This window comes from Physeter macrocephalus, chromosome 17 (genome assembly GCF_002837175.3).
Source record: "Physeter macrocephalus isolate SW-GA chromosome 17, ASM283717v5, whole genome shotgun sequence".
Taxonomy (NCBI): Eukaryota; Metazoa; Chordata; class Mammalia; order Artiodactyla; family Physeteridae; genus Physeter; species Physeter macrocephalus.
In genome coordinates this window covers 25,835,927-25,856,426 of record NC_041230.1, presented here as the reverse complement: position 1 = coordinate 25,856,426, position 20,500 = coordinate 25,835,927, and the positions used below count along the sequence as shown (strand labels likewise).

General features: G+C 38.4%; 2 protein-coding genes across 20 annotated transcripts in view; one reads left to right on the top strand and one right to left on the bottom strand.

Moving 5' to 3' along the window:
- Positions 1–13,972, bottom strand: part of FTO (FTO alpha-ketoglutarate dependent dioxygenase) — a 384,589-nt gene extending 370,617 nt beyond the window's left edge. For 6 of the 9 annotated variants that reach the window (XM_028477736.2, XM_024125031.3, XM_024125032.2 and 3 more), the window contains exon 1: positions 13,750–13,972. In XM_028477736.2, coding sequence (XP_028333537.1) covers positions 13,750–13,860 — 111 coding nt within the window. In that variant the 5' untranslated portion in view covers positions 13,861–13,972. Of the gene's footprint in view, positions 1–5,620; positions 5,675–13,749 lie in introns of those variants that run through there. The other 3 variants (XM_024125030.3, XM_028477731.2, XM_028477733.2) reach the window with 3 other exon arrangements.
- Positions 13,973–14,103: 131 nt separating this feature from the next.
- The window catches only part of RPGRIP1L (RPGRIP1 like), a 118,983-nt gene continuing 112,586 nt past the window's right edge, over positions 14,104–20,500 (top strand). For all 11 annotated transcript variants that reach the window (XR_008615479.1, XR_008615478.1, XR_003676484.1 and 8 more), the window contains exons 1-3: positions 14,104–14,171; positions 16,758–16,849; positions 18,616–18,760. Coding sequence is in view for 5 of the 11 variants with exons in the window: in XM_028477622.2 (XP_028333423.1) it covers positions 16,765–16,849; positions 18,616–18,760 (230 nt within the window). In the remaining 6 variants the exon portion in view is untranslated. The remainder of the gene's footprint in view (positions 14,172–16,757; positions 16,850–18,615; positions 18,761–20,500) is intronic.

Genomic DNA, 20,500 nt, shown 5'->3' with positions numbered 1-20,500 from the left:
GCAACGGGAGAGGCCCCAACAGTGAGAGGCCCGCGTCCCACAAAAAAAAAAAAAAAAAAAAAAGTGGTGTGTAAGAATAACGGACAAAACAAAGGAAACAATAAAAAGCAGATCTGAGTATTTTGGCATTCAATCTAGTCAATAAATGCAGTGGGGATAACTGGTTAATCATTTAGGAGGAATTAGACATCTATCCCATATCATACACCAACTATATTCTAGATGCATTACAAGAATTATATGAAAACAATTAAAATGTAAAATTGTTAGAAGGACGTATAAGTGGACCATTAATCTGAATAACAAAAATACGAAAGTAAAAGGCAGGCAATAAACAAGAGAGGAAAAATATTTCCAGCACATGATTAACAAATGATAATATCCCTAATCTATAAAGTGTTCTTACAAATCAATAAGGAAAGACATACATTAGCAAAATGAATGAAGGCTATATAAATAAACAAATCACAAAAAAACTATATCTGGCCAATAAACACAATAGGAGTAAATTCAACCATACAGTACTTAGTAATTAAGAAACTACAAATTAGTTCTACAATGAGCTCCTACTCATCTCTCCCAAATTGGCAAATATTTTTATCTTATGACAGTTCCCAGTGTTGGAGAGGATGTACCAAATACGCATTCTCATGCACTGCTTGTTAGAGTGGAAACTGGCATCACCCCTCTGGGTGGCAATCTGACAATATAAGCCAAAAATCTTTACAAATGTTAACCCGACAATTCACCTTCCTTTAATTTACCCTACAGAAAATACCAGAGATTTGCACAGAGATTTATGTGCAAGAATGGTCACTGAAGGATAATTTAAAATAGCAGGAAGAAAATCCATATGATGAAATACTATACTACAATTATAATGACATGGAAAAATAGTCACAATATACTGGATACTGGTAAGTGAAAAAGACCAGAATACAAAATATATACACTATGATTCCAATTTTTGTTTAAAATATCTCTTGTATAAATAATGTATCATAAATATATTTTAGATAAAATTAGGATCATACTGCACATATTGTATATATAATAGGCATAATAATAATATTCTAAGAAATATACCAGTACAGTAAGTAACACAGTGGTTATCTCTAAAGGATTATAGGAGACTTTTTTTTTCCCTGCTTGGTATTTTACCATATTTTTAAATTTTTCTAAAATAACAAATTATGTAATCAGGAAAAAATAGTATTCTAAATAAGAAATGCTTCACCATCTTATATGCCACACATATTGTGGTCATACATTTACAAAGTTGCCTTTCATAAGCCACATGTGGAAAATAATTTCATTACCTACAGTCACATTCACGGTAATAATAGCTAGTGCTTATATACACAGCACTTATATATGCCCATCACTATTCTAAATGCTTTACATATATTAAACCATTTAATGCTCACAACTATTATTATCCCCATTTTACAGATGAAGACTGAGGCTCAAGAAGATTAGGTGACTTGCCCAAGATTGCTCAGCTAATAAGGAAAGCTAGGGGAAAAACAAGGCAGGCTGGCCAAAATCCATGCTCTTAACCAGGACAGGTTACTGTCTCTCTTGATAAACTATACTCTAAAGCAACAAGACTGACTTATAATGCCAGAACATAAGCAATCAAATAAGCACTATCCCCTTTAAAGTCGTCTCCACGGGAAACTCTATACATATCCAAAGATGCGGTCACTGAGCATAGCATTTTTGGAAAGCCTTCTTTTGACTGTCCCCAGAGAGCAGTAAACAAGTCTCCTGAAAGATGAGATTTCTTTCAAACAGCTGGGAATCATTCAGATGCAAGTCTTAAAGTATGATTAAATTGTTTAATTCTGCTTTTGGTAATATAGCAAGAAAAATCGATTAGCTGATTTTGCTATTGTGCCCATAACTCATATCTGCTCCCAGGAACTACATTCACAAGTGGATTTTAACATTTACAATACTACATTATTGTAATTATTTGTTCACGTGCCTATCTTCCAACTGAGCTAAGGTCCTCAATGGCAAAGACTGTCTCTTTTTCATCCTTGAATCTCCAGCCCCTAACACAATTCCTGGCAGAGAAAGTCCTCATTAAGAATTTCTGAATGAACTCTATGAAGAATGCCACACAAATGCTTTGAGCAATGACAATATAGTCGAGAAAATAAAAATACTGCGAAGAGGGCATCAGAGTCTGTGTACAAATAAATATATATGTACATGAATACTATAATGAATAAAAAAATGAAAGTTTTAAGGAGTAACTCCTAAAATTCTGAATATCAAGGAAGACAGAACTCAGTTTTAACAGCTCTTCTTATAATAAAATAATATCTAGCTATAACCATGTCTCACAAAACACAATGGGGGGGGCAGAGTAGCTATGCCTCATTGTCTAAAAGGCAATCTACTGAACCAAGGAGGCAGAAATAACCATAAACTTTCTCAGATAAAGATGCAAAAACACATCTGCTACACAGCAGACACCAGGATGCATCCTGCCTATGGGTTCAATCGACAAAGCACAACCTGGTGCCTGAAGTGTAAATCAAAGAAGCTTCCATCCCTGCTACTTATTGACATTTTGCTACCTGCAAATTTCTAATGTGTGCAAGATGGGCCTATTTTTATTTACAGTACAAACCACTGACCGAATGTAAAACAAGATGCTTAATAAATCCAGAAGAACGTAAAACACCAGCATAACTCAGACAGCAAGACAGACACTCACTCCTTAATTAAGTGGGTGATGTTCTGTTTAAAACAAAAAGACAACCCTGGGCTAGAGCTAAGATTAAGCACTCGGTGTTGCGGGGGAAACACCAACCATTTCCAGGGCAGAGGCTTTAGATCATGAAAAATAAACCATCTGATAGTCTGTATTCAATAGTAAGTAGGCAGTCGGGACACAGACTGATTTGGATTAACACATTTTCAGTTATAACGAGTAATTTTACAGAGGATTAGTATCTTGATGGGCTGATCAATATGAGGCACCGCTGCTATTACAGATGAAAAGAAAATTGCCCCTCTGGTAATAAAGTGTGCGTGTCTTCGTTCCCCTTCATTTGCTGAGTCCATTACTGTAATGGTTCCAGCATTAACAGCTGGGGCAATTTAAGCAGCAGGGGTCTGATGAATTTAAAAGCTGGGCACCCTGGCTACCCATCCTTTCCTTTCGGGCCTGCATATGCAACTCCTCTGCCTGGCTGGTTCCAACACCAGGATCAGGTTTTATGAGAACAATGACTACGATTTCCCAATTATTTGTATCATTTATAGTGTTCCCAGCCAATCATGTGACTGAAACAAAAATTGCTCGCAGCATATTGGCTGCTGAGTCGGCGAAAAATGGCACACTATTTACCTAAATAACAAGATTGACATGACAACAGGCTGGAGCCCACGGAAACTGTAATGTCTGCATTCGTTTGCCTGGTGCTATTTTCAAGCAAAAAAAAAAGAAGAAGAAGAAAAAAGAAAAGAAAAAGAAAAGCAGAACATTCGCGCTGACAGAAAAAAATATATCATCAGCAAAATTTTCCATCTCTGTTTTCAAAAAATGGCAAACTGGGAAACAGTGAGATAAAGGACTGCTGTACATGGAAAGAGAAAATCCATATTAATGCAGCCTTGAGACTTTAATCATGCCCAATTCAGCAGCGTGAGTTAAGGCTGCCACATCAGCCCATTTTATATTATTACTGGAGATATGCTGGCCCTTGAGGCTCAGCCTTGAATGATCCAGTCGCTAAATGAAGGTGACAAAGGGCAGACTTAGGGCTAATGCAGAAATCAGAGCTCTGAATTTTCTGATCACAAACAGTTATGAAAACACTCACGCACTGGCAACAAATCTCCTCAGACCGGATGCAACATAATTTGGTCCTTCAAACTGAGTTTTCTATGTGGTTTCTACCAGATGTAAAGGTCTCAACCTAGACCCTTATCCACAAGGTGGTTCTTTAACATAAAGGAAGGCACGTCACTTCACAGGCAGGTCCTTTCCAAAATTACAGGGCAAATACATGATGGGCATGGCAACAGGACAGATGCTTGTAGCATAAACAAAAATACAAGCCTATATAGGCTTTCAAACCTATGCTCAAGGTTCAGCTTTCAAACGCGTGCTGGTCTTGCAAGAGAAACACAATGCCAAGGGCAAATGTTTGGAGACAAGTTCCTACCAATGTACATCTTAATCTCCTGAACATGTCCTGACCCAACCCAACAGTCCCCCAGATTCTTCCCAGCTTACACTAGAAAATCAGCTAGCGAGACAATTTTGTAAGGTAATCCAAAATCAGTTTATAACCAAAGGTTAATAAGTGAATGAGGTTAGCAGAACTCTAAATTCACCTTCTCCAAACTATGCCTTTTTTTTTAGGCTCCAAAAGTACCATCTCAACTATAAAGTTCTTTTCTTCGAGATGTTAGAAAGTCACACTTTAAAAATAACTTTAATCAAGAAATCTACCATAATAAACTAACCACAACAAAATACACTAAACCTGGAAGGTAAGCTAACATTTAAAATTTGAAAGAGAATACTAGAAAACAACTGTTGAGAGTTGCCTGTGCTGAAGAGTCTTGTTTCTCAAAATTAATACCTATATTTATGGTATGTTAAGTAATTTTGAAATTCATAAGTATTTAACCATTTTCCCTTATTTCTTTCAGGTTCTGGTTCCCTCTCTCACTGGTAGAAAGCCTAACAACCAATAACAGGCAATGCTCTTGGGAACCCATTCATTCATTTGATAAATATTTATGGAATACTTACTATGTGCCTGGCACCATGTTAAGTACAAGGGATAGAATGGTAATAACAAAACTAAAAAGACACGGTCTCTAACTTTCTTTTAACTTTTCTTGACACTTGCAGTCTAAATGCCAAAACCTGTATTGCTAAACTCAGCCATAATAAATACAATCAGCAGCCAAGGAGACAGTATGATAATTATTAAGGGTCACATGTAACATGCATCAGACTCCTGAGGCTCTCGACCATTCACTCTTCATTCAAAAGATACTTATACATTTCCTTTATGTGCAAGACCCTCTACCAGGTACACTGGAAAGATCGAAGGATGAATCAGACACCAATGCACTGTCTTCAAAGAAGCTAATGATTGTTGAAAGTGTATTAAGACTTTTTTTCCAATGACAAGATTTAGTTTTCAAAACCAACACTAAGATTAAGAATGTTAAAAAACAGACCTGTATACACCTGAAACCATCACAACCTTGTAAATCAATTATAGTTGAATTTTAAAAAAAGAAAAGAAAAGAAAAGAAAGAAAAAGGCCTGGAAATAATAGAAAGTAATAAGAACTCACTGTGACTCAATGGTTTAACTACTCAAGGAAGGTATTTAAAGTAGTTTCAAAACTATGAGCAAATAAAACTAACCTTTCTTCTACCTAGAGAAGGCAATCAAAACTATTAAATGATGATTAAAGGCTGACCCATACTCTGGAAGAAAGATCAAGCAAAAGATAAAGATGGATTTGGGGGAAAAAACACAGAGTAGAATTTGTCAGGCAAAGTTTCAATTTTTTAAGTTCCTTGGTCATTGGTCCACCACCAAAAATGTCCTACATTTAGCTTCCTAAATTACCATCAGATAAACTGGTGAAATAATCCAGGATGGCCTGAGGAAGGTAGGGGCCAAAAGAACCTTCTCAGAACTTCACTAAAGTGCCAAACTGCAAAAAATAAAATAAATTGAGGTTAAAAAAAAAAACAAACCCAGTGGGTACATACATAAATAACAAACTTCCTTTTATTGAGTTATTATATTTATAACTCATTATACCTCATAACTTAAGGTTTATCTTGTTAAATGATATTAAGACAATTATCACCAAAAATGGAAGACTTTTTAAAGGATTTTTATTTGAAACAGCAGGCTTATCTATTCTGGATATATTCCTTCACTAATTAAAATATACATTTTTTTTACCATTTTAATCACTTTATTATTAATTAAACAGATCAAGGGGTCATGTCATCAACATGACTTGTTGCCACTGATGATGCTGACCTTGATCACCTGGCTGAGGTAGTGACTGCCAGGTTTTCTCCACTGCAAAGTTAAAATGTACATTTCTCAAACAAAATTATTATGTTCCCATTAAGTATACAACCCTCTCAGTAATAAATTTAAACTGTTTCTATTCTCAATAATTTTAAAAATTGATGATCTCACCCAAGCCAGCATAAGAACCTTGGATACTAGCTTGGAATTCAACATCCACATCTTTTCATTCCAGAACTAAAGAACAGTTCTAATATTTCTGAACAACCTCTAAAGGAGTCCTGGGCCTCTCATAAGGATACATCCTTAAAGAGATCTTAGCAAGGAATTCCATGACCCCTAGACCATGTTTAATAGATCTTCCTGAGGAAGGAATTCCATGACCCCCATACCACTGTAGATCCTCCCTGCTACCAAGTCCCATTCCCATGGTAAAACGCACCACTCTACTGCTGGTACTTGCTTAATTATCTATCTTCCATGGTAAGGCAGCCACTCCCATGGGACCAAATCTGCCATATTTACCCATGTGTCCCCAGTGCTGAGTACCCTCCTTGGCACTTTTAACCGGGTTCCTCAACTGAACCAAGGAACACAGAAAATAGTTCGACTATGTTCTCAATTCTTCCAAGGGTGGTACATCACTAGTACCGTTTGGGACGGATGGGTAAGAAGTTAGTGTGACCCCAGTAGAGAAAATCTGCCCGATGAGACACTCATATACTATAAGTTCACAGAATGAATGGCCTGAATATAGGCTAAATATCTACTGAGATTAGACAGGTGGTAATGATGATGACAATGAGATGACGGTGATAACAACAACACGATGTGTTAGGTGCTTTACCTATACCTCAGTTCACCCTCATCACAGTCATAAATAACACCACAGTTTTACAGATGAGGAAACAGAGGTATAGAGAAGTTAAGTTGCTTAAAGCAAGTGATGGAGCAGGATTCTATTCCGGGATCTGCCTCTAAAGCCTCACACTCTAAACCACTCTACTGTGACTAAATGGGCAATGCTGGAGTGTGGCGGAATGGAAAGTACATTCTCATCTAAAGAGGCAGCCACTGCTCAGCTCTAGTTAATGAAATACATGCCCAGTGTTGCCAGATAGTCTAGTTTTTCAAGAAAGCCAGACATCCAGACTTTTATGTGAAATCTCTCAACTTTTAAACATTGGAAAATAATTTGGAAACTTTCAAACACAGTTCATTTGGGCCAAATAAAACACCTTCATAGGCAGGATGAAATGTGTAAGTTGTAAATCTGTGACCTCTAGTGGCCCCTATGTTTCCTTAAAAATATACATGCCAAAAATGCATACTCTGAATCTAATCATAAGGAAATATCAGACAAATAAGAATACAGGGGAACTTCCCTGGCCATCCAGTGGTTAAGACTCTGCGCTTCCACTACAGCGGGCTCGGGTTCAATCCCTCGTCGGGGAACTAAGATCCCCGTATGCAGCACGGCAAGACAAAAAGGAAAAAAAAAAAAAGAATACTGGGACATTATACAAAACAAAATAGCCTGTACTCATCACACAGGTCAGTGCCTTACTCATCACAAATGTCAATGTCATAAAAGACTAAGACAGGATGAGGAACCAATTTAAAGGAAATTAAAGGAGACCAGATTGAAGGAGATTAAAACAGACCAGACATGACAATTAAAGGTAATGTATGACCCGGGATTGAAACCTGGACCAGAAAAAAAAAAAAAAAAAAGCTATAAAAGATATTATTAGGGCTTCCCTGGTGGCGCAGTGGTTGCGCGTCCGCCTGCCGATGCAGGGGAACCGGGTTCGCGCCCCGGTCCGGGAGGATCCCACATGCCGCGGAGCAGCTGGGCCCGTGAGCCGTGGCCGCTGGGCCTGCGCGTCCGGAGCCTGTGCTCCGCAACGGGAGAGGCCGCAGCAGAGGGAGGCCCGCATACCACAAAAAAAAAAAAAAAAAAAAAAAAAAAAAGATATTATTAGGACAATTAGCAAAATTTAAATATGGATTTTAGATTAAATAAGAGTATTTTATCAATGTTAACTTTCTCTGAAATTGACAATTGGCTATGTTTATATATGAGAGCATCCTTGTTCTTAGGAAATACATGCTGAAGTATTTAGGGGTAAAGGGGATTGATGTCTCCAATTTACTCTGTAATAGTTCATAAAAAAATAATAATAATAGTTCAGGTATTTATACGAAAGAGAGAGAGCTATAAAGCAAATGCAGCAAGATGTGAGCAAGTTCTGAATCTGGATGATAGGTTTTTGAGGGCTCTTTGTTCTACTCCTGCAGCTCTTCTATAAATCTTAAATCATTTCAAAATAATAAATTATATCATCTAAAAAAAAATGGGGGCAGCCTTATATCAGCAAAGGGTTCTTTGAGCAACCCTCAATCAAAGCCATACCTACTCTGTCCCTGGCACAATGGCCAAACCTAATCATACTAGATTCTCACAGCAACTCACAGAAGCAGCTATTCTTGACTCCATTTTCTGGCTGGAGAAACTGAGGCACAGGGTGCCAATGCTCTGTCCAACAGCAAAAAAAATTTTAGAGGCCATGGTTCTAACTCAGCCTTATCAAATACTAATCTGGACTATTCCACTACATGCCTTGTAAAAAAAAATTCATTTTAAAAATGCATGAATATACTTTGGTACCCTCTTATGTTTTAACACAAATTAAATAAATGTTATCATAAAAAGCTAACTATTTAATCCAACCTTTTTATTCACCCTCCAGACTTGGAAACTGTATAAAAGTCTAGGACATAAGCAATCACAAGAAGAAAATATATTCTAACTTATTTCAAAGAGAAAAGGAAAACCGAAAGCAATTACCCATTATAGGGGTAAGAAGTTTAATTTAAAAAGCAAACAAGAGGAACTTCGCTGGTGGCACAGTGGTTAAGATCCCGTCTGCCAATGCAGGGGACACAGGTTTGATCCCTGGTCCGGGAAGATCCCACATGCAGTGGAGCAACTAAGCCCGTGCGCCACAACTACTGAGCCCACGTGCCGCAACTACTGAAGTCCGCGCATCTAGAGCCCGTGCTCCGCCACAAGAGAAGCCACCGCAATGGGGAGCCTGCACACCACAACAAAGAGTAGCCCGTGCTCGCCTGCTCGCCGCAACTAGAGAAAGCCGGCGTGCAGCAACGAAGACCCAACGCAGCCGAAAAGAAAAAAGCAAACAAGAAATCTTTGTGACCTTAGGATAGGTAAAGACTTCATTGATATGACACAAAAAGCATGAATCATAAAAAGAAATATCGATAAATTGGACCTTTATCAAAATTAAACACTCCTGCTCGTCAAAAGACTATTAATAAACTAAAAGAATGAGAGACAATATTCACCATACATATTGCTGACAAAGGACCTATATCTAGAAAATATAAAGAACTCATAACACTTAATATTAAGAACACAAATAACCCAACCAAAAAAAAAAAAAAGAGCAAAAGATCTGAACAGACGCCTCACTAAAGAAGATATATACCTGATCAACCAACACACGAGAAGCAGCTCTGCATCATTAGACATCAGAGAAATGAAAAGCAAAACCATGAGATACCACTTCACACCCACTTTCAAAAAGACAGTGATAACAAGTGATGAGAATGTTAAGAAATTGGAACCCTCAAACATGAATATCAAATGGTGCATCCACATTGTAAAACAATGTCTTAGTCCATTCAGGCTGCTGTAACAAAATACCATAGACTAGGTGGCTTTTAAACAGCAGAAATTTACTGCTCACAGTGTGGAGGCTGGAAGTCCAAGATCTGGGTGCCAGCATGGCTGGGTTCTGGTGAAGATCCTCTTCTGGTTGTAGACTCCCAACTTAATGTTGTACCCTCACATGGCAGAAGGGGCGAGGGACATCTCTCAGACCTCTTTTATAAGGACACTAATTCCATTCCTAACCACCTAATCACCTCCAAAAGGCCCTACCTCCTAATACCATCACCTGGGGGGTCAGAATTACAACAAGAAAATTTGGGGGGGACACAATCATTCAGACCATAACAAACAGTACAGCAGTTTTTTTTAAATGTTAAGCACTGATTTACCACTTGACCCAGCAATTCCACTCCTAGATATCTACCTAAGAGAAATGAAAACATTTGTACATATAAAAAGTAGAACACAAACGTTCATAGCAGCATTATTCATAATAGTCAAATAGTGGAAACAACCCAACTATCCATTAACTGGCGAATGGATTAAACAAAATGTGGTACATTCATACACTGGAATAGTACATTTTTTCAGTAATAAAAAGGAACAAAGTACTGATACTACAACATGGAAAAAAGCTTGTCAAAGAGATACTCACCCTCATTAGTCATCACTGAAATGCAAATTAAAACCACAATGAGATACCACCACACGCCCACTAGAAGGGCTAAACTTTAAAAGACGGACAATACCAAGTATTGGTGAGGCTATGGAGCAACCAAAACTCTCGTAGAAAGCTGATGAAAATGTAAATGGTGTAGTGGGTTTGATAGCATCCCCCCAAAAGATATGTCCAAGTCTTAACCACCGGTGCCTGTCAACGTGATCTTATTTGGAAAAAGGGTCTTTCCAGATGTAATTAAGTTAAGGACCTTGAGGATAATGAAATAAAGATCATCTTGCATTTAGGGTAGGTCCTCAGTGCAATGACTGGTGTCCTTATAAGAGAAAAGAGACAGAGATTTAAGACACAGAAACTCAGAGAAGGTAGCCATGGAAGACTAGAGCAGAGATTGAAGTTATATAGCCCAAGCCAAGGAATGCCTAGAGTCACCAGAAGCTGGAAGAGACCAGCAAGGATTCTCCCCTAGAGCCTTCAGAGGCCCCATCGACACCTTGATTTCAGACATATCTCTAGAAAAGTGAGAGAATACATTTTTGTTGCCTTAAGACACCAAGTTTGTGGGAACCTGTGCCAGCAGCCCTAGGAAACTAATACAAATGGGAGAATCACTTTGAAAAATTGTTTAGTGGTTTCTTATATGGTTAAACACAGAACTACCATAGCACGCACCAAGGGGACTCCTGGGTATTCATCCAAAAGAAATGAAAATGCAGACTTATACATGAATGGTCATAGCCGCTTTCTTCATAATAGCCCCAAACCAGAAACAATCCAAATGTTCAGCAACTCGTGAATGAACAAACAAATGTGCCAGAGCCACACAGTAGACAACTAATCAGCAATATAAAGGAATGAGGTACCGATACACGCAACAACATGAATCAATCTCAAAAATCATTATGCTGATTGAAAGCAGACAGACCCAAGAATACATACAGTATACTTCCACCTATAACGAAGTTCCAGAAAATACAAACTTCATCTAGAGTGAGAGAAAACCTATCAGTGGTTGCTTGGGAGCCAAGGTGAGGGAAGAGACTGACTGCAAACCAGCAAGAAGAAACTATTAGAAGGGATTAAAATGTTCTTCGTATCAACTGTGGTGGTGGTTCCACAGGTGTTTTTATCCATCAAAACTCATCAAATTGTACACTAAACAGATGCACATAATGGTACATAAATTACACCTCCTTTAGAAAAAGAGAAGATAATTCATGAGTAAATGAACATTTTATCGTTTTATATTTAAGATTTAAAACTTAATTTCCTATACTTTGCTCCAACCAGTAATATTTCATAAGTAAATTTTAAATAAAGATCAAAGAAATTTTTAAAGTAAACAGGCAAGACAACTTGCTGTATCATTTCAACATGTTTTACAAGCAGAAAATGGAAAAAAAGCTTTGGAGTCAGAAAACCTCGTTTCACAGAGCAACCAAGTGGCCTTGGGCAAGTTATAACTTCTACACGCCTCCATTTCAACATCCATCAAGTGTGAATGACATTAACAACTACCTCACAGGCAACAGTTAGGGTTTCAATAGAATAAAAGCTCCCTTGTGCAAGGATTCTATCTTAGCCAAAATCAGAATCCCTGTGTCTGGCAAATAATAGGTGCTAAATACGTCTTTACAGAAGAAATGAATAACTTTCATTGTAAACCCAAAAGGTAAGAAAGACATTATACACAATACCACTGTGTGACATCTGTTTCTTGGAACTGCTGTAGACTAATGCAGAAGGATCTTTCCCCTTGGGTACCCATCTTTACATACTGCCTTTATCACATACAGACTCAAGCATGGAAACTTCAGGTCCCTGGTGAAACTTTGCTATAACTAGGGTCATAATAGAGCACATTTTATATTTTAACTCCATAGAGGTATTGCCCTAAGACAAAGTGAGTTCACTTGTAGGACTCTAAATCCTATGAGAGCACAAACAGTGTCTATTTAATTTACCAATGGTTCTCACGTCCAAAAATTGCCTGATACAGAGTGAGCAACAAATAGCACGTGTAAAGGTCCTGTAACCAGATAAAGCACAGGACTTCTAAGAAGGCCAAAGTGGCTGATGGGCAGAGAGCAGGGAGGGTGTCATGTCTACTGAGGCTGTGGATGATGCAAGTACGGTCTAGACCATGCAAAACAGTGTAGGGCATGTGAAGTTTCCTTTTTATCCTAAGAACAACAGAAAACCATGATAGATTTTTTTTTTTTTGGGTCGCACTGCGAGGCTTGCTGGATCTTAATTCCCCAACCAGGGATTGAACCCAGGCCACCGCAGTGAAAGTGCCTACTCCTAACCACTGGACTGTCAGGGAATTCCATGAAATATTTTTAAACAGGTGGTTGGCAGAGGATGTAGGAAAGAAAGGGCCATGATTAGATTTGCATTTTGAAAAGCTCACACACCACAGTGTAGAGAAGAGTCTTGTGTGGAAGGAGGGACAGAAGGGAAGCAAGGAGTGTTTGGGTGTAGAGTGAATATAGACCAATAAGGAGACAACTGGAACGGTCCATTGAAGAGGTAATGGTAGCTTGGTCCAAGGTGGTGAAGATGGAAACAAGTGACCAGATTACCAATATATTTAGACAAATCAATAGGACTTGATTTGCGGAATGAGGGAAACATTCAATTCTTCTGAGCCTCAAGTCTTCATCTGTAAAACAGGACTCTTGATACACCACCTGTATAATATCTAACTTGCAATCTGTTGCGATAAGAATATGAAATAATATAAATATTATGAAAACGCAGAGCCTGACACGTAATAAATGCTAAAAAAAGAAAAATTCTATGACTATTATTATTGTAATCTCATGGAAGAGCAAATGCTACAAGGTGAACCCCAAAAGTAGAAAATGGGATTGTAGTTAAAGATCCATATCCGCTGTGCCGAATACACAACATAGACAACTGTTCCAAATACACACATCTGACCGCACAGATTATTTCACCTAAACTGATGTCAGTCCTCAGAAATCATTACCGAAGAGGAAAGCACAACTGATACGATCACAGGCATCTAAGAGTCCGGTAAACTGAGGCACAAGGGTAGCTACAAATTTTACCAAGGAATGAGGTGCAGAAGCAGGACAAGGAAATGGTGTCTTGATTCTCATGTGAGCTGGTCCAACAGGACCAGGCCTGCATCCCGAGCAGCACGAATTTAGAGCCCCCGAAGTCTCTGGCTTCCTTGCTGACAAGGCCTTGTCATCCCTTGGCTTAAGACCGTGGGTCCGCTTGCCTTTCAACCAAGCCCTTCCGGTTCCCAGCCCCCAGCTACAAGTGCCCGAAAGATCCCAGACTCCGGAGAGCCCGACATACCTTAGCTTCGCGCTCTCGTTCCTCGGCTGTCGGGGTCCGCTTCATGCTGGCGATACAGCAGCCTTCGCCACTGCTAGTCGCGTAGATTCCTCGCCCTACAGCCCCCCCCATGTAGTTCTCTCTGCGTCCTGCTCCCGCCTGCCGCCATTCTCCCTCGGAGCCGCGGGAACTACCACTCCCAGGATGCACTGCGGCGACGCCGGAATGCGCCTCGGGGTTGGGAGCAAGAGAATTTCCCAGGTCCGACAGCTGGGCAAGCGTAGTCCCCTGCGCAGCGAGCTGGCGTGCTAGGGCCCGAAGAGAACTATATTTCCCAGGAGGCAACGGGGCCGGCCATGTTTTTCCCGTGCTCCTCTCGGCCGGCTGCCCCACACGCCGTCGGCGCTATAGCAACGGTAGCTAGCAGCAGGGAGAGAGTGACGGTGAGTACTCCCTGGGAATAGATGGGGCGCAGGTTGCCGCCCCTCTACCTGAAGCACGGGCCGGGGTCCTGGGGTCTGCTCTACGTCCTGGAGAAGTCCTGGAGTTCTGCTCGCGTGAAGAGAAGCCAGGCTCGAGACACCTCCACCTCCTCAGGCCCGAATCACAGCCCGCCCATTGTCCCCACCCCCAGCACCGGTTTGAAATTTTCTGTCCCAGCCCTAAACCTTAGCTGATGAGCGTTGAGGCTAATTTCCGTGCTTCTCCAGGTCCTTCTTCAAGTAGAAGGTCACACAAACAGTTCGCGTATTTGCCCTGGATTAGGAGTTGGTTGGGAAACCCTAAGCCTCTTGAGTGACCTATTGTTTGCCTAATTTTTACAGTTATTTGTTTATCGTGGTGACCCCATAGCCTCTTAACTCCATGAAGGTGGAGACTTTGTTTACTATTTTAGTCTCAGTGCCAGGTATTCATTTATTCATTCCGTAAACATTAATGTTGGCGCCCACCCTGTGCCAGGCACTGTTCCCGACCAGCTGTGAACAGGATTGATGCCGGTCTCAAGATGCTTACACTCTGTTAGTGAAGAGGAAGTAGTAATGAACCAGTAAATTAGATAATTGCAGATCGAGATGATTGCTGTAAAAGAAATAAACAGCGCTGAAATTGGAAGAGTATTCTAACATAGGATGCTCAGGGAAGGCCTCTCTGAAAAAGTGACGTTTCCGCTGAGTCCCAAAGAATGAGGAGCCAGCTGGTGCAAAGACCTTGAGCAAGACAAGGGTACCATGGATTTGAAGAACTTAGAGAACAGTGTGAGTGGCACACAGTGAGCCAGGAGAGATCTCATGACACGGTGTTGGTGAGGCATCGCAGCACTGTGCAAGGTCTCTCAACCTCGACGCTATTAACATTTGGGGCCAGATAATTCTTTTTTTGTGGTTCCTGTGCGTTATAGGATAGTTAGCATCATCTCTGGCCTCTAGATGCCAGTAACAGTGGCCCCCTGCTTCCCAGCTGTGACAGTCAAAAATAGGATGAGACAACTACTTCTCAGATGTGTGACCTTGGGCAAGTTACCTAAGTTGTGTATCAGTTTTTTCATTTGTAAAGTAGGAAACATTTTGAGTAACAACCTCACAAGGTTATTGTGAGATATTTAATTAATTCACATAAGCAGAGCACTTAGAAGAGTGCCTGGCACGTTTTAGTAAGCATTCAATAAATGTTAACACCGTCATCATCATCATTGTTATTATAAAAGCCACCATAGCTCTATCATGGAAAAGTTACCATTTTCACAAGTGTCCTGTGTTTAAACTTCTTGCTAATTGGGTTCCTAAACTGACCTCTCCTGTGGCAGTGTTTCCAAAAGAAGTAGATCATCTCCCAGGCATATGTCTATTAGTTGTTTATGTCACAGTAAAAATGCACTGGTCCGAAATCTTTGATGAGTTATAATAAAAGTTATTAACCTTCTCTCTAAAAGATGATGCATGTATACATATGCATACACGATTTTGGAAACCATCTCTGGCTCCACAGACCCTGAAGCCCCAAGGACTCCATTCATTCAACAACTATTTAGTGAATGCCAGCTATGCACCCAGCTCTGTGCCAGCCTCTGAGAATACAGAGGTAAACGAGACAAATCAGCTTGCTACTCTCTCAGACTTTACATTCTAGGACCAATGTGCTAGAGATTGGGAACCTCTGCCTTAGGACATCTTCATTGGTTTTTTGCATTACTAAACATTGCATGGACCACTCACATCCGCATATAAAACTAAGTTACTGTGATGGATCTCTGTAAAGAATAGAAACTGTAAAAATGCCAGAATTAGCTGGACAGCATGTATGTGGAGGTAGGAAGCCCTGGGACTTCCTAGGAGGTAGGGACCTAGGCCTCATGGCAACAAAGGACACAACAAAAACAAACCCAGTTGGTGAATTTATGAAACCTCTTTCGCAAAACTTGGAACTACCCACTCCTTTGTGCATCAAGCTGAAGATTAATATTCAAATGATATTAACATCCCAGGCAAATGTGCTAAATGCCTTTAATTTACCATCTCACTTACCTTTAAATAACTGTGAGATAGGAATTGTTTTCTCCATTTTTTAAATTAAGGAACTGAAACTCAGCGAGATTAGATGACTTGACCGGCCAGTAAGTAATAGAAACAACCATTTGAATCAAGTTCCTGACTTGAGTTTTTTCCAAATACCTGCTTTCTTTGGTGAGCATAGAAGGGGATGGAGGATGGAGAGGAGGTATTTCTTAAATTTGGGGGAGTTTGTTTTTGTTTCAGATAGAGGAAGAAGAAGAAGAGAAAAGGAAGAATGATCATCTTTCCTCATTTCCTAAGCAAACTATAGGAAATATACTGTTGAAAGGACCACTGGCTCCATGATTGAATGTAGTATTACTTTTAAAATAGAAGCTTTCATCTTCTTCAAGCAGCACATGTGGGCAATAAGATGTCCATTAAAGTTCTACTGCCTTATTCATTTTATTTGGTTCATTCCATTGCATAGTTAATGTTACAACTTGGAAAGATTTTATTTGAATTTTCTTTTCTCCACAGATACGCAATGTCTGGTCCAACTGATGAGACTGCAGGAGACCTGCCTGTGAAAGATACAGGTCTAAATCTCTTTGGAATGGGAGGGTTACAAGGTACAGCCAGCTGTTATTTATTACCGTTATGAACTTTGATCAGTAACTTCTTTACTTTTAATTTAAAGTATTTCTGATATTCGTACAAACAAAGCCATTTAAGTAGCTATATAGTCTTGATTGGACTAAACAAGAAGATGGAGAATTTAGAACAACATATGGTATTTTACTGCATGCATCAATTATCAACAGTTCATAGAAAATGTAAAATCCCCCTCTGTTCTGATAAAGAATTGTTATAAATCATCTGCTTAAAATTCCACACATCAGTAGAAACGACACAGAGAGTACCAAGCCTCCAAACCAAACTGCCTGGTTTAAATCACATTCGCCATTAAAATGTTTCTTTAGGCTTAAATTTTATATGGGAGGAAATGCCATATTTAAAAATTTTTGCCTTTCAAGTAGAGTATCTCAAAATGGTTTGTTTAGCCAAGTGATATTGACTTTGTTTTATCAAATTAATACACGTTAGAGGATTTCTTTGTCCTTTTATCACTTAGTGGTTGCTGTAGAGCTAAAAAGCACTTTCAAATTGAGAAAGAAAAGGACTGCTTTAAGGAGCAATATAGAGTGTAGAGCTGTGTTTTTGTTTGTGTGTACAGTGTGTCAGCCATTCTGTCATGCCATAGCATTTGTCATTGAGAAGGCTGTGATGTAAAATATATTCCACTAAGGCTTCTTCATACACTTGTTAATCAAAACACTGCAAGTGGCCACCTTGAACTACCACAGAAGAGTGGTCAAAATATTGTTCATTGAAAAAGATAAATTTGACTACAGCTTTTACTGTTAAAAGTAAAAAGAATGGGGGATGTGGGGATATATGTATACATATAGCTGATTCACTTTGTTATACAGCAGAAACTAACACAACATTGTAAAGCAATTATACTCCAATAAAGATGTTTTTTAAAAAAGTAAAAAATAAAAAACAAGAAAAATTTTAAAAAGTAGAGAGAATGTATAAGCTTTGCTTTAGATCTTTGGTGGAGTATCAGGGATTAAAATACAAATAATTTTAAGTGTACAAGGCTATTTTTTAGTATTTGATACCCTAAGTTCAATTCTTGCCCTCAGTAACCTCCTCATAGGGCTTTAATCTTTGTCCATTTGTTCCTTATTTCTTTTGGAGGACTGTTGAAAATTGACCAGCTTCACAGGAAAATATCAAATTTAAGCATATGTAAAAAAAATACACACACCTGCTAAAAGGTGTAAAAGTTCTTTAAAAATATATGGTATCTTATAAATGATTTGTGAAGGTTTTTGTTTGCTTGGTCTTGCAGATTTTATTGTTTATTTTCTATAAGCCATAGCTCAGAAAAAATATCTTAATCATATTGTTATTGTTATAACTCTTACCTTTGAAAAAAAATACTTACAGATACCGACTTTTTATTTAGTTTTTTTCAACATTCAGCATATAAATTGAAAAGTCTTTATTGAATCAGAGTTGCATCTTTCATTCTTATTTGATGTAAGTTCCATCTTACATTGTTATTTGAATACATTTTTTGAGTGGAAACGATTGTTGCTCAAATCCTTAATATTGTATATAAAGTATTAATAGCAAAGATTTTTGTTCTTACCTCCAATCAGTGGCATGAACAATGCTATAACATTTTCTAAAGCAGTCTTAATTGTACGTCACAAAGAAAAAAACCTGAGATGAGTGCATCAGAGATTATGTTAATATCAACAGTTATTGTTTTTAGAGGCTATTTTAAGTAATCCTCCTATTAATTACCTTGGCATTTTTGCAGAAACTTCAACAACACGGACAATGAAGTCTCGCCAGGCAGTGTCACGTATCAGTCGTGAGGAACTGGAAGACAGATTTTTGCGTTTGCATGATGAGAACATTTTACTTAAACAGCATGCCCGCAAGCAAGAGGATAAAATTAAAAGGTTATGATAAAAAGCTTTTAGCTTTTTTTTCCTGACTCTGTAAAGTTTGGAGGATATGCTTTTCTATAAACTTAATTGAAAACCCCACCTTGAATCCTTTTTGGAGCAAGGAAGTTTATTGATTTATAACCGTACTGATTTGTACAGTTTTTAAAAATGGAAAATCTTACAAACTAGGATAATAAACCAAGAAGATTATGAGTGTTTATTATGTCTGAAGTTGCCATTTGAAAGAAAGAGCTCATAGCTTTGAGTGCCATGAGTGTATCATATCTCTAAATAACTTTTGCTTTAATATTTATAGTTTAATAAGCATATGGCCAAAACATCTGTTTTCTAAACATCTTGATTTTAAAATGAAAGTTTTAAAAAGTAATTATCTATTCTAACTTGTTAGGATGCATGTTCCTTTAAGATTTGGGGTTTACTAATAAGAACATCACTTCACTATCTGGAACACATTTTACTTTGCTTGGATTAATCTAGAATCTGTATTTATTTCAAAAAATCTATTGTTTCTGAGGAAACAGGGTCACTTGTATGCAAAAAATTTCTGCAGGGATTATTTCTTAAGAGTAGATAGCTTTCATTCTTTCTTGTTCAGGAACAGTGACTGTCTTCTGAATGTGTGGCATTAAAAGTTCATTCTCATTTGTGAGCATGAACAGATCTGTATTCATATTCATGTTCTAGGTTCAATGGAAAGGTGAGACAACGATTGAACAAAGAAGATAGGGGGTTTTTCTTCCGCTTGGAACTTAGCCTCTAAAGGAGTGATTCTAGTCAGTTTCTATTCTGTGGACTTTGTTTTAATGACCCACTGACCTGCTTTGTGCAGAGCTTTTACTTTGAGTTGGTTTTTGAGTCGTGATGATGGCTTTTTTCAAGACTCACTTGCCTGTTTCTTTTTCTGACCACTAACACAGCCGTCACCCTGTCTGAATGAGGCATTTAGTCTGTGACCGCTGAACAGTTTTTTTCCTTTGTAAACCCAATTGGTCAGTAAAAGAATTAAATTCACAGCCTTGACCTCATTAGTAATTTGTCCTAGCCAGAAAATAGAAAACAACTTAATAATGAGCTATGTAGTTTAATGGAAAAAGGACTGGGCTAGGAGTCAAGTGGTGTGCATGTGTTCTTTGTCTCTCTGCCACTCGCCTATGGTATGTTCAAGCCATTTAACCTCCAGGAATTTTATTTTACTCAGCCCTGAGGGTAGTGATCCAATGACCACTATGACCCAAAGCTCTAATTTCCTTCTCAGTTTCACACCACTGACACTACCTAGATACATGGATAAACTACCTTTACATTTATCCTTAAGATAAAATTAGAATCACTTAACTTTAGTATGAATGTAGATTTGATAAACCACCTTTCTGAAGAAGTACTCAAACTTTACCCAATCACTTATTTCATTAATATAAAATAATCAAATGAAAATTATTGCTATTACTGGACAAAAAGATGCAATCTTACCTTTCTTGGCAAAGTTTACTTGCATATCTTTGAAGGAATTTTAAGCCTCTCTATGGATGTGCTCTTCTTGCCTTAAAAATTGGAGTTGTTTGTTTTTCTCTAGATGATGACTGCTTTTTCACATTAAATCTGTCTTTTTTTTTTGCTTCAACTTTTTTTTTAACATCTTTATTGGAGTATAATTGCTTTACAATGGTGTGTTAGTTTCTGCTGTATAACAAAGTGAATCAGCTATACATATATGTATATCCCCATATCTCC